This window comes from Vombatus ursinus, unplaced genomic scaffold, assembly GCF_900497805.2.
Source record: "Vombatus ursinus unplaced genomic scaffold, bare-nosed wombat genome assembly UNPS02014817.1, whole genome shotgun sequence".
Classification (NCBI taxonomy): domain Eukaryota; kingdom Metazoa; phylum Chordata; class Mammalia; order Diprotodontia; family Vombatidae; genus Vombatus; species Vombatus ursinus.
In genome coordinates, this window is record NW_020954595.1 from 12074746 (window position 1) to 12101762 (window position 27017).

The following is a 27017-nucleotide window of genomic DNA, read 5'->3' on the forward strand; positions in this document are numbered from 1 at the left end:
GGCAGGCAGTGGTAGCTGATGACTCCTCACTGAAAGACACCAACTTAGCAATTTGTTGACCTTGCCCTAGGAAAAGAGAGGTCTGCTGCTTTCCAGGGCACCAACGGGGTGTTACTGAGCATCTCTTGAGCCTGGACACTGCCCACCTCAGGGGATTCACACAGATAAGCGATAGGACCAGAAGGAAACTAGAAAGTGCTGCTCATGATGCAAATGACTTTGGCAAACAATGGCAGGGGTAAGCATACAGGTACAACTGTCATCACTGCTGCCGATCAAAAACAAGGACTTGGAAAAGAGACAGACTTGGGGAATTGGTGAAGAAGATGATGTCTGAGAAGAGGATTTTGACACCTGGATCAAGACTCAAAATACAGGCTCTTGGCTGGACACTTAATAAAAGTTGCTAAAATACATTTCCGTGGAGTCCGGTGAATCTAAGTAGAAGGGATTTAAAGGGAAAGGAAGATGGCGGGAAAAACTGCTAATGTCACCCAGTACCTATGATACCATAATGAATTACAATGTGGAAAGAAGGACAACCATGAAGATGGATAAAATGTCATAGAGTCAGCATCCAAGAAAGGAGTCAGCTCGAATCATGATAACAGCTGGCATTTATATGGCCCTTCAAAGTTTGCTAAACACTTTAGATACATCATCACACTGCCTCCTTACAGTGTGAGCTATGGCTCACAGATTTCATTTTTGCAACGTTCAAAGGCTGAGTAACAAGCAAGGTAAACCAAAGAGCCTAATGTAAGGAGGAAAAGTGGAACTCACAGGAGTCACTGAGGCTTTTGGGAGGTCACTCAAGACTCTTCTGTAGATGCTATTCCTTACCTCAAAGGCATAGAATAGAAACGTGGAAGAAATAAGCAGCGTCATGACATATATATCTATGTGAGGAAATCCAAGAACTAGGATCAGGCAAATAGTGAAGAGCACTGGGGTAAAGGGAACTTGGTCCATCCATCCCCAGTAGCTATCATCCCATAGCTCTCCTTCTTTTCTGGCTAAACCCCTTGAGAAGGCCATCTGTAATGGGCTCCTTTACTTCCTGTCCTCTCACTCTCCATTAACCCTGCGATCTGGCTTCTGACCTCATCATCCAACTGAAACCACTCTTTCCAAAGTTGCCAAGGATCATGTAATTGCCAGGTCCAATGGCCTTTCCTCAATCTTCATCCTTCTTGATCTTTCTGCTGCTGTTGATATTGTCTACCCCCCTCTTCTCCTGAATACTGCTCTTCTTTCTAGGTTTCTGTAACATGGTTCTCTCCTGATTCTCCTCCTACCTTCTTCTCAGACTCTTTTTCTAAGTCTTCAATCAGGTCAAACTAACTAACCCTGAGTGTCCTCCAACGCTAAGTCTTGCACCCTCTTCTCTTTTCCCTCTATTACTGTTTCACCTGGTGATTTCATCATCTCCTGTGGCTTCAGTTGTAATCTTTCTAATGATTCTCAAATCTATTTATCAAGCTCTGACCCCTTTCCTAACCTTCAGTCTAAGGATTTGAGGTCAGATTTGAACTCATGAAGATGAATCTTCCTGACTCCAGATCCATTGCTTTATCCACTAAGCCATCTAACTACCTTGCTTAGTCAGTGTTTGGTACTTAATAAAATAGGTACTTAATAAATACTTGTTCACTTAACTTGTTGACTTGACAAAAGGAAAAAGGGAAGCATTGTCATGTCATTGGGGCATACTAGAGACCACATAAACAGAAGGAGTAAATAGATGAGATATCTGGAAACAAATCATAAATCTGGCATAGCGGGCTGATAAGATAGATATGGACGGGGTGGCTAGGTGGTACAGTGGATAGAGCACCGGCCCTGAAGTCAGGAGGACCTGAGTTCAAATCCGGCCTCAGACCAAACACTTGACACGTACTAGCTGTGTGACGTTGGGCAAGTCACTTAACCCTGATTGCCTCACTTAAAAAAAAAAAGATAGGTATGGAGGACTTCGTCTCCATTATCTGTTAGAGTTCTTCCTCTCTTCCAAAATCAGACCACCTAACAAGTTCTTAATTTAGCTTAACAACATTTTCACTTTTTAAAAGGTGGAGGAAATCATAATAGAAACTGCTATTCTGGATCTGATTCTGACCAATAAGGAAGAACTCACTGTTGGGTTAGAAATGATTCCATTTTAGAATTGTGAGATTGAAGGAGAAGCAAGCCAGGAACAGTCTAAGATGCACTTTAGATTCTGGAAGATCAGAATTCAAAGAGTTTAGAGAAAGGGCAGGGTCTTTTTGGCTTGTTTTTGTTTCCCTAGCATCTGGAACATAGTAGGTGCTTAATAATTATTTGTTGAATTGAATGCCCTGGCTCAAAGGTCTATAAGGGAAGCTGGCCCCAGTTTTCTCAAGAACAAAAAGGACTATGATAGGGAACATAAGTCAGAAGTTGTGACTAAGGCCAACGTGTATAAACAGGACACTCAGATCAAAGATCAACCTACTTAGATTTTAAAAACAAAAGGTTAAAGCAATGGCAGGTAGTGGCGGATGAATACGAGCTGTGCCATGGTCCTGTCGGAATCATGGAAGTACCTCTGCTCATAATGGACTGAGGCTGGAAAGGAAGCATGAGAAAAATAAACAAGACATATTTAAGAGAAACCTGGGAAAGAAAAAAGGATCAGAGAAGGGATAGGGCTGAAGCTCTGAGAGGACAGGATGCTAAGAATTGATGATGGAAAGAAGAGAGAGCCAGTTCATTCTGATATTCCTTCTATTTTCTTTGCCAAGGAGGATAGCCATTGGACTGGAAAAAAAACAAAAAATGGCTAATAGGACATTGATCAGCTAGACAATGTCCAGAGGAGGGTGACCAACCTGGCAACAAGCCTAGAGATCATGCCAGAAAAGCATTGGCTGAAGAAACTGAACATGGTTAGTCTGGAAGAGAGAGGCTTTGGGGTGGAAATAGGTGGTGTTTGAAGGGCTGCCATGTAGACATGCAGTTAAACTTGTTTTGCTGAGACCCAGGGGATGGAACTAGGACCACTGGGTAGAAGTCATAAAGGCAGATTTAGACTTGATATCAGGAAAAGCTGTCTAAAAATTAGAAGCATCCTCAAGTGCAATGGGCTGCCTTTCCAGGTGCTTCATTTCCTATCATTGGGCATCTTCGGGCAAAGGTTGGATGGCCACTTGGGGTTCTTGTAGAGAGGGTTCTGGGTCAGGTGTGAGTAGGACTATATAGTCTCATAACCCTGATGTCTGTGATTCTGTAATAGTTGATCACATTAGCCTATTGTCACCTTAGGGGACAGACACTTGATGACAGACATCCTAGCAGATGGATGAGCTTGGATGGTGGGGCTTTGAATGCTATTCTTTTTTTTTTTTTTGGCAAGACGATCAGGGTTAAGTGACTTGCCCAAAGTCACACAGCCAGTAAGTGTTATGTGCCTGCGGCCGGATTTGAATTCAGGTCCTCCTGACTCCAAGGCCGGTGCTCTATCTGCTGCACCACCTAGCTGCCTCTGAATGCTATTCTGGGAAGGGACCAAATGGGTGGCCCTTGGCAGCTGAAGTGGGAAGGTTCTGCTTACCTAGGATGGTGTAGTTTTGTCTCCAAAAAGAAAAGTGGGAGGCACCCAAAACATACTTTCCTTGTGGAGGTTTTCCTCAAAACTGAAGCAAAACCCACCACCCTCCCCATTCCCACCCTATCTTCCCCTTCCATCACACCCTACCACTGTTAGTTCCATCCATCTGATGCCATTCAGCCTTGGGGTGAAGGTGAGTGTGTGTAGATTCCAGAAGGGAGAAGCAGAAAGGTTAGGGTTATGTGAGGCATGAGGGGAGGATGCTCCAGGTGAGCAGGGGGAACTAGCCCTCATTTCCCAAGACAACCTAGTGAGGTCAGTAGCAAGGATATTTTCACTGTCATTTTATAAATGCAGGAACTGAGGCTTACAGGTCGAGGGCCTTGCCCAGTATCATCCGACCAAAGAATTGTCTCTGCTGAAAGCAGAAAACACGAGAAATTCCTGCCTGCCTTACCAGCAATTCCAATTGAATGAGGTAGAGACAGAGATGAGGGGCACTGTTCTGCACTTAACTGAGCCCATCAGCCTTGGGCATGAAGTGGCAATGAAGGTGATGGAGAGGGAGGAAGGTGATGGAGAGGGAGGAAGGTGGCTGCATTGCTCGGGCATTCATGAGGCAAAGAGGCAAATGCCAGCTGGGGCGGACAACTGGGAAGCAGATTCCCAAGCCCAGAACTAAAGAAAGGGATCTCTAGGGGAAAGTCTGGCAAGACTATCACAAGAGAGTCTGAGGAAGAAAGGAGGGGAGAGATGGCTACAGGGATGCCACAGGAAGTGCTGGACTGATGTAAGTTTTGGAAATGAACACGACTTAGCTCACCTGGGGCCTCAGTGTAGGCCTGGGGCTGAGTACAGTGCACTGAGCAGTGGAGCGATCATTGGCTTTGGTGTCAGCTGACTAGCATCCACCCCCAGCTCTGCCACTCTTCAGCTGTGTGACACGTGGCAGTTAGTATGACCTCTCTGGGTGTCAGTTTTCCTTCCTATATAAAAAGGGCATTGGGTGAGATGATTTCTCAGGGCCCTTCCAGCCCCAAATTCAGTGATGATGCATAAATAGGCATTAGGACCACCAGCACCCAAGTTTCTTCAGTTTTCTCAAGAACAATGACTTTCAAAATGGAAACCATGGAACAAAAATGGCGATGAAATTAAGAGAGAGGAAGAGAGGGAAAGTACAAAGAAGACTTTTTAGGCTCAATGTGAGAGCTGTCCAAAGCCAGAATGGTCCAGGAGATAGTGAGCTCCCTGTCACTGAAGGTATTCAAACTGAGGCTAGATGACGATGTGTCAGGTATGTTGTAGTTCAGAAGCTTGCGCAGGCACAGGTTGGACTAGCCCTCACCTCTGAGGTCCCTCCCCAAGACATCACAGGAGTCTGTGAAGCCAGGCCAGGATCAGTGAGGAGATGGTAAAAGGATGTCTAGCGTCCCTATAACTCTTCAAGTCACCTGGCCCAACTGAACCACATCCTAGGGCACTGAGAGAACTTACAGGGAAGATTTCTGCGTCACTGCCAGTGATCTTGGAGGAGTTCCAGAGAACCAGGGAGGTAAAATAGACCTGGATGTGGGCAAACATCTCAAGTTCCCAAAAGGAGAAGATGTCATGAGCAAAGCCAAGGCCAGGGAGCTCAGCTTTAATACCTGGAAAATACTAAAGCATGGTGTCAACAAGTGAATCATGAGCACATGGGTTCACGAAGAACAATCAAGTTAGACAAACCTTATTTCCATTTTTAGCAGGGAAGACTAGATTGGCAGATGAGTGAAGATATGATTTACCTAGATTTTAGCAAAGCGTTCAATGAAGTCTTTCATGACATCCTTGTGGACAAGATGGAGAGAGAGGACAGTTTAATGACTTAGGACCCAGTTGGATTACAAGATCTAGAAAGCATTGATTCATAGACTTATGTTAAGTAAGCTAAAGATGATTCTAGCAGAGTGTTATGGCAGAGAGAGACAGAGAGAGACAGAGAGACAGAGAAGGAGAGAGAGAAAGACAGAGACAGAGAGACAGAGAGAGAAGGAGAGATACAGAGACAGAGAGAAGGGGGGAAGGAGGGGAGAGGGGAGAGATAAAGACAGGGTCAGCATGGTTAATCATCTGTTTCAAGGCTTAGCACACTCCTCTAGGGGCTCAATACATCTATGACTAACTGATTGATCAGCCTCCCACTCAGAACCCAAGTCAGAGATCACAATGTCTAAACTCATGACTTCAGCCCTTAGGACAACCTAACCTGCGTGGAAAGCTCCCTCCACTGATTCCTCACTCCCTTTTGCTCAGATGTCAGACACCATTGGGACATAATTTAGACATTCATGTTTAATGTATTCTCCTCTTGGACCTACCAGGAGCACCAGAATCACTGGGCCTTGATAGATGTAGTCAACATAGTTCCCTGGTTCTTTGCCAAACCAGCATCTGTAAAGAAAAGAGGCAAATATGAATGTGCCTCCAGATGGAGGCTTCCATCAGCGCAGACCTGAGCAAGGCTCTCCTTGGATGCCATTTGTGTGCTAGCTAGGCTCTGTGCAAGACGAGGTTGGACCCTGTGCAAACCCAAATCCCAAGTCTTGACTACTGAGAAAATCAGATCTTGATTTAGTATTTTATAGTTGATTCCATTCTATAATTGAATATTTTGTAACTGCCCAAGCCACACTTCCTTGTCTCTGGGTTAAGTTCAGAAGTTCAGCTTTCCTCTCTGAGCTAAGTTGTTCTGTAAATCACCAAAGAGATGTCTCTCCACATCTTATCGCCCATGCACAATTAGGGGAGATCTGTTATGTCACTAAGATTGCAAGATGCAGGAGGATGCTGGGCTGGGCGTCTGACCTCTTATCTCTGCCCATCCCTCAAGAAAGTCTGCTCTGTTATCGAAGTGACACTGATGAACCACGCAGGTGGACGTCACCAATGAGCTTTCCCTAGTAACAAGATGGAAGGGAGGGGCTGCTGCTAGCCCTGCATTCCAGACTTCCATCCATTCTGCTTGTTTTCCACCATCTATGATACTTCAGACTTTGTAACTCGCCGTATTGTTTCCATCTGCTTCCTGCTCTTTGTGCTTTTGTACTTCCCCAACCTCATGGTCTTTTGGCTGGATGAGGAGCTGAATGACCCACTTTATTCGTAATTGCTAGCCTTACCAATAAATTGAATGTGCTTGGAACTTTGTGCCTCAGTTTACCTTAATTTCAACTGTGACACTACTTTAGAATGATTTCCTTGACATTGCCTAGTGATAATGGTCAGCTATGCATTACAATTCATTGGGAAGAGTGCTAGCTGTGCAGTCAGAAGAGTTAGGTTCAAATCTCAGCTCTGCTCCTCACTGTTTGTGAGGCATTAAGCAAGTCACTGAACTAAGCTTCACATTCCTCATCCGTAAGCTGAAGGAACTGGACTGGATGGAGTCTGAGGTCACTTTCAGCTCAGGACATCTTGGTGACACGCTTGCACCCATGAGGGGGATGACCAGCTCAGAGAAAGGACTTCAAGTCCATACCTTGTGAGTGATCAGTTGAAGAAACCGAGATGTTCAGCCTGGAGAAGAAAAGCCTGTCCCCAAGTATTTGAAGGGCTGCCCAGTGAGAAGAGATTAGACTTGTTCTCTTTGGCTTCTGACTTAAGAATGAGAAGAGTGGGGAAAAGTGGCAAAGAGAGAGATTTAGGCTTGCTACCTGGGAAAGCCTCCTAACATTGAAAGTGTCCCAAAGGGGAATGGGCTGCCAAGATATGGTGAGCTCTCCCTCACTGGAGATTTCCCAATCAGATAATGCATATCAAGTTAATTGGGAAACCAGGGGGTACCTAAATGTTAGCTATCAGTATTATCATGAGTTTGTGGTTGTGGCTGTTGTGGCTGTTGAGGCAGAGGCTGGATGACCATTTGCCAGGTGTGTTGTGGAGGGGAGACCTTGTGTTAAGTATGGTGTGAATGACATGTTTGCCCAGGTCTCTTCTGTTGATTAGGTTTGGAGCTTTTATGTAATTCTGAAATATTCAGAGAACTAGAGGAAGGATTCCACCATGTTGGGAGGGTACTCAATGGAAGATTTATGGGAAAATGGGGACAAAAACTATGCAGGGGAAGAAGGTGTGGGTGGGCTATGGCTGGCATCAATGGGATGAGTATGCCTTCCTGATAAATCCATCAAGGCTCTATTGATGTGTTGATGTCACAGGAGGTCAGGGATGGAAGGAACATGAAAGTTATCTACTCTGGCCTCATCATTGTATTGAGAAAGAACTCAGAGCCAGAGGACAGAAGAACTTGCCCATGATTACATAATAAGTTAGGGGGGGTAAGGACTTGAACTAGGGGCCTTTGATGCTTAGCCCACATCACATCTCCTCCCTGCAGTCGACATAAAAATGACCCCCCTTTCAAGCACAGGATAAGGGAGACATGGTTGCACAAAAGGCCACATGAAACAGGTCTGGGGGTGTTTTAGAGTTCTGCGAACTCCATAAAAGGCAGCAGTGTGTGACATGGTCGCCATCAAAACTAATGCCATCTTGGGCTGCATTAGAGGCATCCTCTGCAGGATGAAGGGATTGATCTAAACGTCTGGCAAGGGATCCAACCAATTCCAAGAGCCAGACGAAGGTCCAAACAACCATGGCAGCTTTCTGGCTGGTACAAGTGAGTCCTTGTAGTCACGGGGATGCTCCATGGGCCAAAGGCTTTCCTACCTTTATGACCTCAGCTGGGTCACTTTTACCTCCATGGGCATCAGTTTCCTTATCTGTAAAATGAAGAGGTTGAGGTCCCTTCCAATTCTACAAGTGTCATTCTATGATCCTTATTAGGGTTGAAAAACCAAAAAGAAACCCTGGGTCAAGGGCAGAGTTTCTCCCTACTTAGATCAGAGAAGTATATATCTAGGCAGCTAACAAGGATGAGGACGAGATACCTCATCCTCCCAGATTTCAGAGTTACTCATGGGTAGAGAAAGGGACCTGAGAGCCACCAAGAGTCCTGATTCTGCCACCCATTGACTGTGTGACCTTGGGCAGGTCACTTAACCTCTATGAACTTTGGTTTCCTTGTTTGTTAAGCCAGAATAATGTTATCTCCTCCGCCTTTCTCTTTCTAAGTGCTGTCCTGAGGATTTGATGAGATAAATGTATCTGAAAATACCTGGGTGGCAGGAGAATGGGAGATCCAAGAAAGCAGGGGCTGCTTCTCCTTTTGTTTCCATAGCCTTTGCACCTGGCATTTAATGGGGGCTTGATAAGTGCCTATGAACCCAGGATAGACAGTGGCGCTACATTCTCCAGTTCAGCCAAGATGCCTGAGATAAACCTTGCAAATTGGCAGACTGGGTCCAAAACTGAATAGCAGGAGGTGAATGGGCTTGGTGGCCTTTGGGAAATTACAAAGTTCTTGTAATGATCCCTCTCCTGGAAACAAAGGCCCATTTTCTTAATACCAATACTCTTCCAGTGATGCTATTTGGCTGTGAGTCATGGAATATCAGAGTCTCAATTTAGGTTGAGGAGCTTTCAAAGGCCAATGGGGAAGAGACTGATGAGACAAGGAATTAGCCAAAAAAGGTGGAAGGAGGGTAGGAAGAAAGGGAGGGCGGCATCACAGAAATATCTTATCCCAAAAGAAGATGGGCTGGTCATGAGACAAGAGCAAGGGCTACACAAGGACAGAGTAAGTGCTCTGTGGTATCCTTTCCAATATCATGAGCATGCAAGGAAGGCTCTGGCATGTGGGCTGGGTCCCTGGGTAGTGAATGTGAAGTAGGGCACAGGCAGGGGTGGCACAGAGCGGGCAGACATGGGTGGGGTTTGCTCTGGTAGAGACATATTCTTGTGTGTGTATGTGTTGTCTCCACATCAGAGTGTAAGCTCCTTGAGGGCAAGAGGCTCTCCTTGGCTTTATCTCCAATACTCAGCATAGAAGAGCTTAATAAATCCTTACTGATGGAGCGAGTGATTGATAATGAGACTGGGCCAGATGAATAGATTTTACTGGGCAGTTCTGTGACTTGGGGGTGAGGGACTAGGGCAGACTGTTCTGGAGTATAGGAAATAAACATGTCAGGGCAAGAGAGTGCCAAACCAAACCAGCTGGGGCAAATGTGGATCCAAGGGTTCCCCCACTGGGAGAGCACTCGGCCACCAGGGTCTTTGGTTCTAGTTTGGTGCCCCTCTCCTTTTCCAGCTCACTTGCCAGCCTGGCCTATCTCTACACTGGCTGCCATGTCCTTCCCTGTTTCCCAGCTTCCCTTTCAGTCTTGTCTTTCCCTATTAGAATGGAAGCTCCTTGGTGTAGGGGTCACCTTGTTTTGGCATCTCCAAAGCTTTGCACAGGATTCAGTACATAGTAAGTGGTTAAAGAATGGAATGCTCCATCTATCTATCTATCTATCTATCTATCTATCTATCTATCTATCTATCTATCTATCTATCTATCTCAGACTCAAGAGTGTAGACAAGGACTACAGATAAGACAAGCTACAGCTTCTTGCTAGTGGCTCTTTGTGCAGACAGATGTCTTGGGGGTCTCCATTGGTGCTTTTACTGGAAAGAGAGTCCCCACCAGGGCCCATGGTAGATGACAAGCCTGATAACTTCCATAGAGAGGAATTACAAGAGAGTGATCAGGAGCTGATGACCATGAGAGCTGTCCTGGAGATGGGCAGTTACCACCACTGCCTAGAGGCACCTAAACTGCCTGCTGTAGTATTAATGGACTGAAAGAATTGAATTGACTTTAGGGAGACCCAGGTATTACCAGGTTGTCAGCACCAAGCGAGGGTGCTGCTATTTTCACATCACGTTCCATCTCTATGTAGGTGACCCATGTAGTTGGAATGATGAGCATCTTCCTGGATGCACTTTCAGCACATTTGGAGCCTGAGTCACCCTGAGGTCAAGATAGCAGGTCCTTCAGGAGTGTTACAGGCCCTCCTATTCTTTAAGCACTTACCACAGCAGGAGGACTTGCCAACCCATCCTGGTGCCCTGTGCTTTGCATATCTCCTGGAACCAAAGATCAAGAATAGAACCTGGTGCCCCTGGTGACTCGAGTAGGTGTAGCACCTCGGTCATGTTCAGGACCAGGGCTGATGACAAGGCATGGCAAACCCTAAAAAAGCACTGAGGCCTTTTTTCCAATCCCCTCGGGGGCACCTCCCTGACCATGCCATTAGGTGGACTTAACTTGAAAAGGAAATTCCAGTCCTCACAGAAATGCCACAGCTCATAACATTGACGATGATAGCTAACATTTCTATAGTTCTTTAAGGTTTGCAAAGTGTTTTACATGTGTTAACTCATTTGATCCTCACAACAACCCTGTAAAGAAGGTGCCGTTATTATCCTCTCTTTACAGAGAAGGAAACTGAGGTTGACATAAGTTAAGTGACTTGCCAGGATCACACAGCTAGTAAGTATCTGACGTCAGGTTTGAATCCAGGTCTTTGTGACTCCAAGGCCAGTGCTCTGCCACCTCGCTGCCTCAGTAGGTCATTTTTTAAGAATGTGCACTTTGATTCCAGGTCCCAAGTGATCACCTATCTGCCTCAACCCCACACAATGTATTTTTTGAAGGGGGATGTTCACAAACCTAGGCTTGTGGTGAAGATCGGGACCCACACAAGTGCCCACTGAAGGTTAATGGTTCAGCTGCCACTGACTGTAGCCTCAGAGCCACTCGCCAGTGGAATGTAGCGTGCAAACAAGGAACTTAAGTGGCAGGTCTGTAGTCACACCACATGTTTTCACCAGCGCTGAGTCCAGCATATGTTGGTAGCAGAGTTTACCAACAGGAAGAACAAGAACCACAGCAACACCAGGCACGTGTCTAGTGCTTTGGAATGTGAAAAACAATGCACACGCCACATCTCGTTTGACACTTACACAAGCCTGTGAACTAAGTTCTGGAGGCATTATTTCTGTTTTACACATGAGGAAACTGAGACTCAGAGTTATGATGTGCCCAGGGCTGCCCAACTTGACCCAGGGTCATGATTCAAACCCAGGTTCAAATAACATGATAGCCTCTGCCCTTTCTGGCCAGCTGTGGCGCCTTCCCACATCTATGCCTGGAAGATCTCAGCAAATGTCAGCCTTGGAGAACTGAAGTTACACCTGCTGTATACACTGCCCCCTCCAGCTTGTATTGCAGCTCCAACCCTGTCTTCTACCTTCCTTTCTGTTCAGCAAGGACAGTTCTGCCTGTTAGGGCAGGGTTACCTGAGACAGCTAACCTGAAGGACAGCCTTTCTGTTTCTAACCTCAGCAATGGGTCTTGTCCAACCCAAGGACACCACACCCCCTCTTCCTATCCTGCAAGCTCCCAGCAACAAGCCTTGTCTAATCCTAAGGCACCCATGCCCAATTCACTTCCTGCCTGAATGGAAACATATATTGTATAAGCTTTGTCCTTTCATGCCTTTGGAGAGTCCCTGCCCTGCAGGTGGGGCTCCCTTGCTGACAAACTCAATTAACCTTCCTTGGCTCCAAAATTTCTAGTTTGGGTTTGGGTTTGGTTCTGGTTCTGGCTCTGGCTTTGGTTTGTTCTGGCACCAACAATTTTACCCCCACATACATGTATATGATGTGTAAAAGGAGTCTTTCCAACTAGCTCCCAATTACCTACAATATGGGTTATCTGTGGGCATTTCCCCCAAATTCCAATATGTTGGAACCTTGCTTCACATCTCAGCCTTGTCGGCTGCTAAGTCTGCTGCAAACTCTTTGAAGAATGTCATTCTAGCACCTGTTTGAAACATGGAGTCAGGAAAGTGCATCAGGCCTGCCTCCTTGGCCCCCAGCCAAAGCAGGCCAGGAAGTGAAATCCTAGAGGAGGGGGCTGCTTACTGCCTGCGACACTTTCAGCAGCGCCTTTATCCCTTTGCACCTCAGTCTCCTCATCTGTAAAGTGAAGGGATTGGGCTGTGTAGGTCCCTACTAATGCCAGCTCTATGAGCTATACAATGTTCTGCCTTCCAGAACCAAGCAGAGATCAGGTCTGGATTAATGAACATTTGATCTTTCTTTCCTACTGCTTTCCCTCTGCTCACAGAGATAAATAGGAATGGACTCAAGGACACACATGCATACACTTGAATACAAGTTATTTCACTCACTGCTCATCTTCATAGTAGAGTTTGCCGATGGCCCAGGCGATGATGATGGGGCAGGGGATGACTGAAAGAGAGGCAGGCATTAGGACTATGATAGGCATCTATGTGATGAATGACTTGGGAATGACTAGCACAATGGGCAAAGACATCTTTCACTTATCCAGTTATCTACCCCATGAATGGGGCACATAATTATACTCCTGAATTTTCTCTTCCATTTGGTCAGATTCCAGACCAACATAAGTTTGAAGTAAAATGGGGTCATAAATGGACATGGAGGAAAAGGAGATATCTCATTGTTGGAGTGTGTGTGTGTGTGTGTGTGTGTGTGTGTACGTAGGAGCCTCTGGTAGCATTCTAAAGTCAGACAAGAATTTTTTTGATCATCCATGATTTGGGGGCATATGTCTTGTGTTTAGATTATCTATGCTTCTTTTTCCCCACTCAGCACAAATAATCAAGTGGAACTATTCAATGGAAAGATGACCTGAGCTTAAGCTCTTGGCCTGGATTGGAGGTAAGTAGTACAATACATAGAATATGATGGTGAAGAACCTTCCCCTCAGCCTTAGGGGTGGGCCAGGACAACCCCCCCCCCCGCCATTGCAACCCACCACTTACACCATCCAATGAACAGGAAGACCCATTTCCTCAACTTGTCTGTAGAGTAGGTCATGACAATGGCCGTGTGAAGGTAGCAGCCTTCAACAAACATCCAGAAGAAGTTGGTCACCACGAAGTAGTTGAAGATGGTGGTGATGCATCGACACCAAGCCTGAGTCAGGGTGGGGAGAGAGGGTCAATGGAGGGGCAGATATGAACACTTGGAGCTATCTCTTAATGGAATCTTCAAGCTGGAAGGGACCTTAGACATCATCATTTTTATCATTGGGTCCTCAGTCCTTGGCTTTTACTAGGTGCTTAACAAATGTCTGTTGGATTTCAAGCAATCAGATTTCATCTACATCACCTCAGTCTTAGTCTTACATCTCAGCAATCCCAGTCTACAATGATTAATTCCTGATTTCATGTTATACAGCAAGCATTCCAAACTTTTTCTTCTCTGCCTGAGCCTCCCACCTCACCATTCTCCCAACAAACTTAATGTAGATCTTTAACTGTCCTTCTTGACTAAAATGGATACTATGAGGTAGGAATTCCACCCTCGAGTCCAGCCCTCCACACTCCAACAATTCTCAGTGCCTTCCCACATTCTTCTCCCCTCCTTTCAGAGGGAAACATTCCTTTTTGCCAAGGCTTAACCTCTTAGCTATGCCTTCAAGCCCCTCCCCTCCCACCCCCTCCAGGACCTTGCTTGATCAATAATCTGGTATGCACTGGTGCAGAGTGAAGTGAGCAGAAGCAGGAGAATAACTTGCAAAAACAACACTGCAAAGACAAATAGCTTCAAAAGACTTGAGGATTATGATCAATACAAAGACCAATCAGGGTTCCAAAGGATCCATGAAGGGGCGTTTTCCCTCCTGACAGAGAGAGATGGCTTCTGCTCGGGGATATGGCCAATAGGGGAGTTCGTTTTGCTCCATTCTGCTCACTTGGTACAAGGGAGGACTCATATTTGAGGGGAGGGGAGAGGTGCATTGTGTGTGTGTGTGTGTATGTGTGTGTGTGTGTGTGTGCGCGCGCGCACGTGAGTCCGTGATAATGATACAAAAAAAGAAGAAAAAGAAAAGTGTCAATAAAACATTAACCAAATAGAAGAGAGCAAAAGGCAGCTCGGAAGGGGACAGCCAGGTAGGGCAGTATTGGCACCATTTCATCAAATTCAATATACTCTTGAAAAAATTCCAAGGGATTCACAGTTTTCCATTACAAGCTGCTTTTCTGGTTTTTGTACACTAACATAGCAGAGGAGCAGGGACGAGCCCAGGCTCTCCGATCCGCGGATCTCCGGTGCTCACTGCCCACGTGACTTTGGCCAAAGCACCTTCATCTACCTGGGGGTGTTTCCTCCTGTGGGAAATGAGGGGGCTAAGCTGGATGCTCTGTGCGGTCCCTCCCATCTCTAGATCTCTATGACTGGGGACAGGCACTAGATGATCCACATGTGTCTTCTGGGGCAGAGAAGGGGTTTTCGAGGCTCAGGGTAGCGGTTCACCTGTGGCCAGGTTCGGCGCTTAGTCTGTGCCTCGTGAAGAGGGTATCTCGCTTACTTCGTGGACTGATATCCCTGCTCTCCTTCTAAATGCCCCCAAGCCATCCCATGCACACTATGTCCTAGGGTCTAGCCAGGAATCAGAGTTCAGCTCACTGGCCTCCACTAAAGGTCGCTGGCCTTTGTGCTGGGCCGCTCGCTGCATCCCACAAGAGTCCTGGAAGCTGGCCACCGCCCCAGTACCTCGTTGTTCTCATGGACCGTGTGGTCGATCAGCTGCAGGAGGAACCACAGGATGTTCCTGAGGATGAAAGTCGTGATGAGGTTCCAGTGAATGATATTCCGGAGGCAGCGGATGCTCCTGTGTGGGGAGGCAAAGGCAGTGAGGGAGGAGGCTTGAGCTCCCACTGGGGGAGGCCGCCACAGCCCGGCATGCTCTTCCTCCACTCAGCCCCCGAGGGATCTTCCCAGAACCCGAGTCTGGCCATGTCACTCTCCTCCCCCAATTCAGTAAACTCCAGTGGTTCCCGATCTTATCCAGGACCAAAAGCCTGGGGGAGGGAAAGGGAGAGGGAGGGGAGGGAGGAGAGGAGAATAGAGAAGTCAGAGGAGTGAAGGAGCCAGAAGAGAAGAGACATGGGGAGAAGGAGTCTGAGAAAGAGATAGACAGAGACGGAAAGACAGAACAAGTCAGAGAGAGGGACAGAGACTGCGAGACACAGAGATACAAGGACAGAGACGGCAGAAGCAGACGGACAGAGACAGAGAGAGAGAGCCCTTGAGCAAGGGCTGGTGTGAGCGGGAGAGAAGCCGTGACTCACCGTAAACCGAGGAAGAGCAGGAAGGCGGCGAGGAGAGCCCCCATGGACGCGCAGTGACCCAGGTAGTTGATGATGAGCGCTATCTTGTAGTGCACGTCATATTTCCTCTGTGGGGAGACACACAGACAGAAGGATGCAGAGGCGGGGGGGATGGAGAGATGATCTGGTCTTCGGGGGTGCAGGGGCCATTGAGGAAGCTGTCCTCCCTGCTCCCGACTCCCCAGAGATCCACTCAGGCCCAGACGGAAGGCTCCCAGACATAGTTTCCTTCTGGAGTCTTTCTGAGGCGAGACAGGCACTCCTTCACCCTCTGGGACCAGAGCAGCCCGCTGGTGGGGGGACACCAGGCTGGGGGCCAGATGCCAAATCTCGAAACTCGGCTGTGACATTAACGTGCTGTGCCACCTTGGTGAAATCACTGGACTCCTCTGGACTTCAGTTTACCCTCTCTGCCTATCTCACAAGGCATTATGCTGAATTAGTGAGATCATGGATGAGAAAGGCTTTTGGGCTATAGAAATCTCTCCCAATGCCCTTGGCCCTGCTGCCATCTTGTGTGTGGCAATGCCGTTCTCACCCCTTAGGATTCTTTCTCTCTCACTCCTTCCTTCCTTCCTAACCTTGAAGGCTTAGCTCAATGAAGCCTCCCCTCATCGGACTGGACTGAGCCAACGCCTGGGCCGGGGACGTTTAAAGAGCTCCTGCCCTGGCCGTGCTTCAGACCCATAACTGCACCGCTGACCGACAGAAGCTCACAAAACTGAGACCCGGAAGGAGCCTCCGAGACTGTCTTGTGCGGCCCCTCCCGGCCCTTCCCCCAGACACGAGCGAGAGGAAGCTGAGGGTCCCGGAGATGGTCAATGGCACGCCCCAGGTCATGGGGCCAGTGACCGCAGAAAATACAAATCAGGGCTCCGTTTATTGTCTGTTCGTTGTCTCAATATCAGGAAGCGAAGGAGATAACAGTAATAATCGGTTCAGACGCCATGGCAACGACTGTCCTGAGTCCCTCTGTTGAGAGTCAGTAGTTAAACGTTTACCAGCCCACGACTGCATGGCACCGTGAGGTTGACGGAGTGCTTTCTCCGGGAGCCTTCGAGGCAGAGAATCATGATAATAAATAACCCACATTTCTCTAACGATTTAACGAGCCCTTTTAGATAACTTTGCAATATGATCTGATTGAGGAGTGTCAGGGTTATTATCTATCTTTAATGAATGAGGAGATTGAGGCACAGCCTAGTTAAGGTACTCGCACAGGAGCCAGGGGCCAGGCAGACATAAGGAAGAAGCCAGGGGGATATTTGAATCCAGGCCTCCGGCTTCTAAGTCTCCTCTTTTCCTACCACACTATCCTTTACTGGTAACAGATCTTTGTCCTTGAAGGTCATTATTTGAGGGTAGACTTAATTACTGAAACGAGCCCCAAGCCTTTAGATTCGTGTCTGGGGACTAAAATAAGTGGTCCCTTATTTTTACCCATGGTCAAAAATGGGGGGGGGGTCTGTATAAAATACTGAAATGAATTTCGTCGTGGGCTCCTTTGTCCAGAAGAGGCCTCCTGGCGTCCTGCTTGTCGTCCACCTCCCTGGGACCATGGAGGGGCTCTGTTCTGCTAGAGCTCCTCCCTAGGGCTTCCATTACTCCCCATCTCCCCAAGCAGTCTGTGACCCTCCCTCCTGCCTCCTCCATGACTGGGCACCGTGCAGGGCGGTGACCCCTGCGGGGGCTGAGGAAAAGCTTTAGAGGGAACACCCTCTCTGGATCCTTGGGAGTCCTACAACAGAAACATCTGCCCACAAGGCTTCCAGGTGGGCTTATGTCCTCCCGCGTGTGTCAGGGAGGACACACTCACCTTGTCGTCCAAGATGGGCTCACACTGGGAGTAGTTGATTCGGGAGGCCCAGGTCCCATTGCCCATGCATTCTCGGTAGGCATTCCCTGCCAACAGAACCACAGCCGGGGGTCAGAAGGAGGTGGCTGGGGGTGAGGGGGGGAGGCAGAACCAGGGCTGGCTGGGCGCTTTGGAGGGTAGTCCTGACTTCCTCGTTGACTTGCTGCCATTTTTTCATCTTCCCCATTAGAATGTAAGCCCCTTGAGGGCAGGGACTGGGTTTTTTTTTTTTTTTTTTTGTCTTTCTCAGTATCCACAGTACTAAGCACAGTGCTAGACACTCATTAGTTGTTGATCAGTCATTTCTTTCTTTCTTTCTTTCTCTCTTTCTTTTCTCCCTCCCTCCCTCCCTCCCTCCCTTCCTTCCTTCCTTCCTTCCTTCCTTCCTTCCTTCCTTCCTTCCTTCCTTCCTTCCTTTCTTCCCTCTTTCTTCTTTCTTTCCTTTTTTTTTCTGAGAATTTTGTTTTAAAATCCACTGCATTGTGTAGGTATACACCGAGCATATAGCAGGCCCCTAATAAGTGAATGCTGGTTGACTGATAAACGCTTTGGTCACTGTGCCATGAGTTTGGAGCTCCTCTGAGACACCTGGTGATGGAGCACGCCTGGAGAGCTCTTCGGCCACCTCGCCCCTCCCCTGAAGAAGGCCCCACTGGGATAGCCTGTGTGAAGGTGTGTGCCCTCAGCCCAGAGAGCTCGGGCTTCACACTAGGGACTGGATCATAGGAGTAGAGATTTCAAGATGGAGGAGATTGTGGAGACCTTCTAGTCTAGGTCTCTTCTTTTACAGAGAAGGAAACTGAGGCCCAGCGATGTAATGTGACTTGCCTAGGGTCACACAGGCAGGAAGTAGCAAAGCTGGGCCCTGGGCTCAGCTCGATGCATTCTAAGAGCTGGGAGGATCTTCCCACTATGCTGCCACTGTCCACACAAATTGAGATATCAGTTATTTATTTATTTAGGAAGCAATTGGGGTGAAGTGACTTGCTCAGGGTCACGTAGCTAGGAAGTGTCTAAGGCCACATTTGAACTCAGGTCCTCCTGACTCCAGGGTCAGAGCTCTATCCGTTGTCCTACTGAGCTGCCCCCGACATTGGTTATTTTTTATGTCCACCATTGGGACCCCAGTGGTGGAGGGTCACAATCAAGACCAAAGTCCCCCGATCTCTTCAGCCCAGTCTCTCTGAACCCTCGGCACCAGTGGAACACTCAGTGCAGGCAGCAGGGAAGGAGGGTGGCTGTGCCCACTTGTCCACTCTCAGCAGCACGTGGCTGCCTTTCGGCTCTCTGGGGCTGTGGGCATTAAGATGGTGCAGGGAGGGGCTGGCTCTATCACACTCACGGCAGAGAAGAAGCCAGGCTCTGTGGTGGCCTGTGCCTTTGTTAACTCTCTGTATGTAAATAGCTAATAAGGGAAAGATTCCCTTGGAAACGCTTATGGAGAGCACAGATGCAGACAGGAGAAGCCGAGACTGCAGCAGGAACCAGGGAGCCCAAACCAAGCTAATTTAAAAACTCACCTCCACTTACTTGACAGGCACTGAATTAAAAACATTAAATCCATACTTGCAGGGCTTCTGGAGCAGACTGCTTTATTAAAGTAATTGGCTTTTAATAACTGCTTTGGGACTCAATCATTAAAAAATATGATCATTGGGTAACTGGTTCTGGCAGTGGCTTCCAAGCTAGGAAGGCTTCGAGCGTGGCCCCAAGGCCACCAGTCTGACTGTGCATGCAGCTGCTGCCTGAGGCCCAGCCAGTGGAGGTGGGGAGGAGCTCGGCCTGGGAAGCCAAGCCGCAGGGGAAAGTGCAAGGTCTCAGGCTGTCTACTGGGTTGCCAGGGGCTGCAATCTGTGGCGGCAGACCTGGGAAATCACAGCCCTGGAAGAAAGTTGTCTGACCGTTGGCAAGCCTGCTCTTGGAGGTCTGAGTCCAGACCATCTCTACCAGAGAGCCTGCCCATCCCACCTGTGGATCTGAACCCTAGTCTAGGGGTGGTCCTTGGTGTCAGAGAACTGGTACTGCCTGGCCCTGACTGCCTGATATAGAACCTTAGCAGTTCACGGCAGGAAGGGGCCTTGGGCATCACTTGGTCTAACCAGACCATGTCATAGAGAAGGAAACTGAGGCCAGAGAGAGGTGGTACTGTGGTGTTCACCCCACACACCTTGTCTCTCCCCGACACTCTAGGAAGGAAGAGCCCGCCAAAGATCTTCACAGGGTCCTCCCAGGGTGGCTGAGAGAGCATAACCAACTAGACTCGGGTAAGTAGGAGGATTGTGGTGCATGGTGTGATAGAGTGTGGGCCTGGCATCAGAAGACTTTGGTTTGAATTGTGACTCTGTTGCACCCTAGCTGTGTGACTGTGGACAAGTCACTTCCTCTCTGGGCCCCATTTTTCCCACCTGTAGAATAAGAGGGTCAGACCAAATGGCCTCTGAGGATGGGAGTATCAGATGGATTGGAGAAGGGAGAAACAGGAACCATATTGTATTAGCCAAACTGGGTCTGACCTACAATATGGTGTCCTTCCATCCTGGGATTCTGTTGACCACAATGGCCCCAAGAGATGTTAGGCAGTAGAACATGATTGTCTTTTGTAATGCCAGCCTCAAATGGGCACATGCCAGCTTCTCCACTGCCATTATGAAGAGTGCTGAGAGGAAGCGGTGCATGCCATTGGCAGTTAATCAATTCTGCATTGACTTTATTCACTGAATGTTCAACTCCCCTGTGAGCTGAGTGGACTTCAGGGCTTAAACAGATTTAAATTAAATAAAACAGGCTTAAATTCTATAAACAAAGAAAAATGTATATAGTCTGGCTAGCAGGCCCTTAACCTTCTGGGAAGTTTTTTCGGTGGCCTCAATAAGCTCATCTTTCTTAGATAAACATAGTTGAGTCAGTTGGGTTGAAGGTGGAGGCTCAAAGGATGTCTCCAAGGAGCCATTTGTGCTTTTTATGGATTTTAGGAGAGACAGAGCCTCCCTGCTTAACTAACCGTCCCTTGCAATATCAGCAACTTTCTTTAGAACATAAAGATTAAAAAAAATTTTTTTTTAATTTTTTAGGCAATTGGAGTTAAATGACTTGCCCAGGGTCACATAGCTAGTAAGTGTCAAGTGTTTGGTCTGAGGCTGGATTTGAACTCAGGTCCTGTGCTCTATCCACTGCACCACCTAGCTGCCCCTAAACATAAAGACTTTATGAAGTTGCCTACCCATTACCCCACATGGCTTCTACCTTCATTTGGTGTCTTTGTGTCTTTCTGAAAGGACATGGGCATGAGGGTTAGGAGCCCAGGACCCCTTAATTAACCTAACCTAACTTTCTGGCATCAGGTGCCAGTTGGACCCCTGTCTGAATAGGGTGTTTAGCAGGAGATTCAGAGTCAAAGGGCCTGCATATGAATCTTGGCTCTGAAACTCACCACAAATGTGATGCTGGGCTTGCATGGAGCCTTTCTGGGATTTGGTCTCCATGAGTGGAAGAAAGGAGGCGGGGTTTGTGTTCCACGACTGACTAGTAAAAGTAAAACCCACTGATGGGGGCTCATGATATGGGATTTGGAGAGGACTCTAACCGTCAAAACACCTAGAACCTCAAGTAGCTGCCAGGGACCCAGAAAGGAAGGGACTGCAGCTGAGACACCCATTATTGACGTAACATAGTGGCTATTGGTTCTAACAGGAGATACACAAATTTAGAGAATCCACCCCAAATGTTGACATGGACTATTTGTGCCTGGTCTGACCGGCCACAGTCAGACACACTGTACCTTGACTCTAATACTGCTAGGATTCACTTGGGATTGTCTGGTCCTAGTGCTGTTTTTTTCTTTTAATCACGGAAATCAATTAACAGCCTATTAAATGTCTTTTTCTGATATTGATTGATCCTCCCCCTCCCACAATCCAAACATATCCAACCAGCTTCCCCCAGGTCCTATACACAAAATGTATAATATCCATTCATACACACACACACTCACACACACACACACACACACACACACACTCACACACCCACCCTCCCCAGCACCACCCCATCACCTTGCCAAACCCCCACCCTGGGTTACATCCACCATCTTCTTTGCTCCTTCCCAAGAGCTGCTGAACTGTGTCCTCTGAGTGCATTGCAAACACACCCAAGTTTAACCTCAATGGTGCACCTTTTATTCATCCCTGATTGACTCTGCCACTCTTCAGTGGCTATTCCAAAGCCCTCTCTTTCCTCAGACCTCCTGTGCCACCTCCTCCCTCCTCCCTCCTCCCTTGCCTTCTACATTACTAAGGTAACAGAGACCATCCATGGTGAGTCCCTTTTCCTCTTTGCTCCCTCTTTATCCCTCACCCCACCCCGTGCTGTCCTCCTTTGCTCCAGCCCCCAATGAAGAGGTGACCCTTCCCTTCACCACAGACAGGTCATCCACATGTGCCCTGGGTCATGGCCTCATGGGGCAGAAGCTTGCTCTGGAGTCATTTCCTCTCTCTCCTCTCAGTCTCTTCTGATTTCCTGGCTCCTTCCCTGCTCTCTGCAAATATGCCCAGGTCTCCCTCATCTTCCAAGGTCACCCAAGGACTAGGGACATTGAGTGAGAGGTGCAAAGAGGCAGATTTCAGTGGGATGTGGGGAGAGCAGAGTGGTTGGAGCAGAAGGGGCACGGGCTGTCTGGAGATGAGGGGGGCTCTTTCCTCCTCTGAAGAGTCTTCAAGCAGAGGCTGGACTGTCACTTGACAGGGACATTGAATGTTGGTCAGGTATGTCACCCCAGATGGCCAAGGAGCTCCATTAGAGCTTGGAGAGTCCGTGAGGCTGAGAGCACAAACAGGGGCTATTTCTGACAAGGGCTGCATTAGTTACCATGGAAATGCCCATGAACCTAGCAAAGGATCCGTGTGGCTTGTGTGCCACCAGGCCAGCCATGGGCATTAGGGCAGGACGGAGCTGCTGGCTCCTGTGCATCCCAGGCTCAAGGTCTTTTTGGCTGTTTCCACATGCAGGCAGAGTAAGCAACTGTCCACCCGGGGCAGTCATGGTGCCTGGGAACAGGCCCTCCTTCTTCTGGATGCCAGAAACAGTTTCTATCCACCCCATCTTTCTCTTTTAGGGACCCCCAAGAGTGACGATGCTTATGTCAATCCAATTCAACAAGTGCTGGGGGCACAAAGAGAGAAACCAAACTAGCCCCTATCTGAGTTCAGGGGGCTTACTTTCTCCTGGGAAGAACAGATACCGACAGATAAGATATGAGTATGGACTGGAGCTGTGATTTAATGGCTAGTGGGAACTCCCAGGTGAGGAAATTCACTTTACCAGTGCAGGGAAACACCCTTTCTTTGACTTACAGGCTGAGGGAGGGGCTTGGGGGTATGAAGAGGTTAAGAGACTTGTCCAGGGTCACACAGCCAATACGTGTAAGAAAGGGGACTCAGACTAGATCTTCCTGACTCTGAGGACAGTTCTCTGTCCAGTACAATAAAAAAAATACAAAGCGATTTCTGGGGCAGCTGAGAGGACTTCCTTCAGCATCTGATGCTTCAGCTGAGCCTTGCAGGAAGCTGAGGCGGGGGGCTGGGGGACAACGCATGTGAAGGCCCAAGATGGAACATGAAACAGCACATAGGAGGATGAGCAATGGAGTCATTTTGACCATCATTCTCTGCTTCTCTGGAAGCCTCATCTGGATCATTTTTCTCAGCCCTTGTGGACCAGGACAACCTTCTGGTTTGTCCTCTCTCCTCCTCTCCTGGTACATGGTTTTCTAATGGCTCATGTCATCAGGAATTGGAAGGACAAAGATGGGACAACAAGCTCAACGTGAGAAGGCCATGTATTTGTTGACCCTCCCCAGCAAAGCCCAGACCGTGGGCCAGTGAGTGAGTGATGTCCCTAATCAATTGGCAAGGGCTTTGCCTGAGTTCTTACTCAGACAGCTACAGGGAGGCCCAATGGGTTTGTCTTTCATCTAAAGGCTCATCAGTCAGATTGGAGGTGAGCAAAGGTCAAGCGTGGCCTCACAGTTGACTGAAAGTCATCACATGGAGGAAAGATTAGCCTTGTCCTGGTTGGCTGAAGAAGACAGGGCTTGAAGCAATGAGGCTAAGTTCCAAAGAGGCTGATCATGGCTCCTACTATGGGAGCAACCTCAGAATGTGCCAGGCTGCCTTCAGAGGTGGTGGGCACCCATCCTTGAAGGTCTCCAAATAGACACTGGACAATTACCTGTCATGTGCATTGTAGACATGACTCATGTTTAGGTGGGCGTTGGATTGGATGACCACCGAGCTTGCTTCCAACTCTGGAACCCTGAGATTCTGTAGTGAGTGACCTAATTGAAGGGGGGATAGGGTTGCTCTGTGTGGTCTCCAAGGCCATAACAAGGACCCTGGTTGGGAGCTACAGGGAGACAGGATCAGCTCAGGCAAAGATGGAGTCTTGAATCAATTCAACAAGGGAGAACTTTGCTCTGTGGGACAGTGGACTTGGCTGGGCGGCTCCACATACCAGGGATTGTGCCAAGGTGAGAAAGGGGATGGAGGAAGCCCTCCAACTCCTCCCAACTCTAAGCTTCCAGAGCAGTAAGTCAGTGATTCTGAGATCTGAGAGCTTTAATGCTTCAGGATTTCTGTGTACTGCAAAATGCCAACTCTCAGGCTAGCAACTAGGAACCTCCTCTCTATACATCACAATTATTTATGATTCTTTGGAAGATGGATAACAGTATTTCCCATCTGTGATCCCCTGATCATGAACACCAGCTGAGGAGGTATCGTCAGAGAAACGCACACTCCTGGTGATGATGGAAGAGCTCCAGGTCAAAGGGGACCCCATTCCCCTGTGCACGGCAAGGCAAACTCAGAGGTTCCTGGTTGTGGACACCATTGAACAGATCACAGCAGCCCCAGAGCCCTGCAGCCCCTGCTGACATTCTATATTGGAAAGCCCAACTGGATGAAGAGAGGATGACAACAGTCCTTTGTATGGGCACCCTATGAAACTCATCTGGTGGCAAAGGTTTGAAGTCAGAGTTGAAAAGGAGGAAAGGGACAAGCTGGATTCCTCTCAAGACACTGGGAAGGCTCCTTTGAGGAGCAGGCCAAGGTTCATCTCTGGGATGCCAGCACTCTGCAAGTGTGGCCATGGGACAGCAGACATAGAATATGGCTGCCTCCAAAGCCCCCAAAATGGTGGTTCCCCAGAGAACAACAGAGACACAGGATGACTGGGGGCAGGCTGTGGTGGACAGCGCATGAGCAGTTCTGATGATGAGCGGGAGTACGAGATGTCATCCAGGAGTGATGGCAGACGGGGAAGGGGGTGGCCACAGGCAGGAATGAGGGAGCTCCCACCAAGGTCCTCACAAGGTAAGTGGGAAGCAAGCAGGGCCTCTGGCACTTGGGGGGACCCCATGGACTCCACAGGAGGACATGGGCGAGGGTTCTCTCAGACTGGGCAGGTAGGAATGGGCTTTGGTTAGCTTTCCCTGGGGGAACTTCCATATGGATGTGCTCATGGACAGACTTATTGGATTCTCAGAATATCACCCCCTGTACAAAAGCTTCAGGACTATGGTCATGCCCGACTGTGTCTTGGTGAGGGGCGCCTCAGGCAGGTGATGGGGTCCTTTTGCCAACATTCCACAGGAAATGCTTTCCCTCTCTACTCTCTGCACCGGTGTGACTCAGGGGAGCAGCCCTCAGTCCCTTGTCCTGCCATGCGGGCCTGGTCATTTCCTCAGCCTCCCTGGGCCCCAGGTACATCGCTGGTTCAGTGGGAAGGATGCCTTGGACTTCTCCCTGGCCCCATGGGGATGCTGTGTGGGTAAATGAGGTCCTCTCCAGGGAAACATGCTGGGGCAGGGAGGAAAGCATGACTCAAATCCAGCGCGGGTGCCAGGGCTTCATTCCCTAGCCATTGTGTGAAGCAAACGGTGCAGGTGGGGGAAGGTCCCACTGCTTTTCTCTCTTTTCACATCTGAAGGGTCTCCTTTGTACGACGTCGCCCCTAGCAACCATCAAGGGCAGCTGAGGCTCTCATCTCCATGACACCGGGGAGAGGAGGAGAGTGAGTAGAGAAGGGGGGGCAATCACAGGCAGACACCCAGGTCTGTGTCTCCATACTCAGAGACACTCAGAGGTGCTTGGGAACAGCCCTTCTGCAGGGACACCTGCCTCTGGACGCCAGGAGGTAGGAACAGGTCCTCAGGAAAGTAGACACCCTGGAATCATTTCTGGGAGCTCCTAGCCCTTCCCACTTGTTGGGAAATTCCCTCCACATCTCAGCATCTGGCCCATGTCAGATGGGTACTGATGTCACTCTGGGTGGCTGCTCTCTGAGGCTAGACAAAATGGTGGCATGGGTGATGGGTCAGAAGATCTGCACACAGTCCCTACTGGGTCACTCACTAGCACTGTGGCCCTGCCTAGAGGTCACTAAATCTCTAAGAGCTCCAGTCTCTTCACCTACAAAGTTGGAGCAATGAGCCTAGCCCTGCTACCTCCTAGACTCAAATGACACATGTGTATGAAGGCCTTTGAAATCTTATGGTAAGAGACTATTTCTGAAGATTTAATTCCCCCTAAGGCTCATGTGTGCATGCATGCAAGCACGTGTGTGCATATGTCTATGTGGTGTGTGTGTGTGTGAGAAAATATGTGAGCCCCCTAGGGATGACTGCATCTCGGAGAAGGTGCAAGAGTGAACTGGAAAGAAATCAGTGATGATGATGATGGCTCAAATCCTGTAACAGAGATGGGAAGGGGCTTGGGTCTGCAGGGGATCCCATCCCAGCATGCACTTACCTCCCAGCTGTCAGACCCGGATCCTACCCCTGAGCAGGCATTTCAGGAGTCTGTCCAAGAGGCTGACTCTCCCCAGACCTTCAAGTCAAGATGCAAATTAATCCCTGCTTCTGACGTAGGAAGCCCTGTCTCAGGCATGGTTCCTCATCTCCAAACTGGGGACTGTAATAAGACCTCCCCTACCTAACTTGGACAACACTGGTGCTGCACAGATGTCAGGTAGAGGCAGAGAAAGGGAGAACAAAGTACATGCTAGACAAGAGACCACAGAGAACTGGAAGGGGCCTCGATGGCCATCCGACCCAATGTTCTCATTTTACAAATAAGGAAACTGAGGCTCAGGGAGGCGTGACTTGCCCAAGACCATACAGATTGTAGGCATCAGGGACAGATTTGAACCCATGCCCTCTGATTTCAGAGCCAGAGGACTTTGCAACCTTGGGAAAGCTGGGTTCGAATCCCTGCTCTTACATGGTCGGTCAGTCAATAAACATTTATTAATGTCCTATTCTGTGCCAGACACTGTGCTAAGTGCTGCAGATGTGTAGCAAGGCAAAAGCAGTCCTTGCTCTCCAAGAGCTCACGGTCTAGTGGGGCAAACAATATGCAAACAACTAGAGACAAACAAGTTACGGATGGAATACACTGAAGACAACAGCAGAGGGAAAGCCCAGAATGAAGGGGATCAG

General features: G+C 48.5%; 1 protein-coding gene across 2 annotated transcripts in view; it reads right to left on the reverse strand.

Moving 5' to 3' along the window:
* The window catches only part of CRHR2 (corticotropin releasing hormone receptor 2), a 97753-nt gene that overhangs the window by 15204 nt on the left and 55532 nt on the right, over positions 1-27017 (reverse strand). The window contains exons 4-9 of one of the 2 annotated variants that reach the window (XM_027835885.1): positions 17486-17571; positions 15631-15737; positions 15053-15170; positions 13315-13468; positions 12697-12757; positions 5932-6004 (exon numbers count right to left, since the gene is read on the reverse strand). In XM_027835885.1, coding sequence (XP_027691686.1) covers positions 5932-6004; positions 12697-12757; positions 13315-13468; positions 15053-15170; positions 15631-15737; positions 17486-17571 — 599 coding nt within the window. Of the gene's footprint in view, positions 1-5931; positions 6005-12696; positions 12758-13314; positions 13469-15052; positions 15171-15630; positions 15738-17479; positions 17572-27017 lie in introns of both variants that reach the window. The other variant, XM_027835886.1, reaches the window with a different exon arrangement.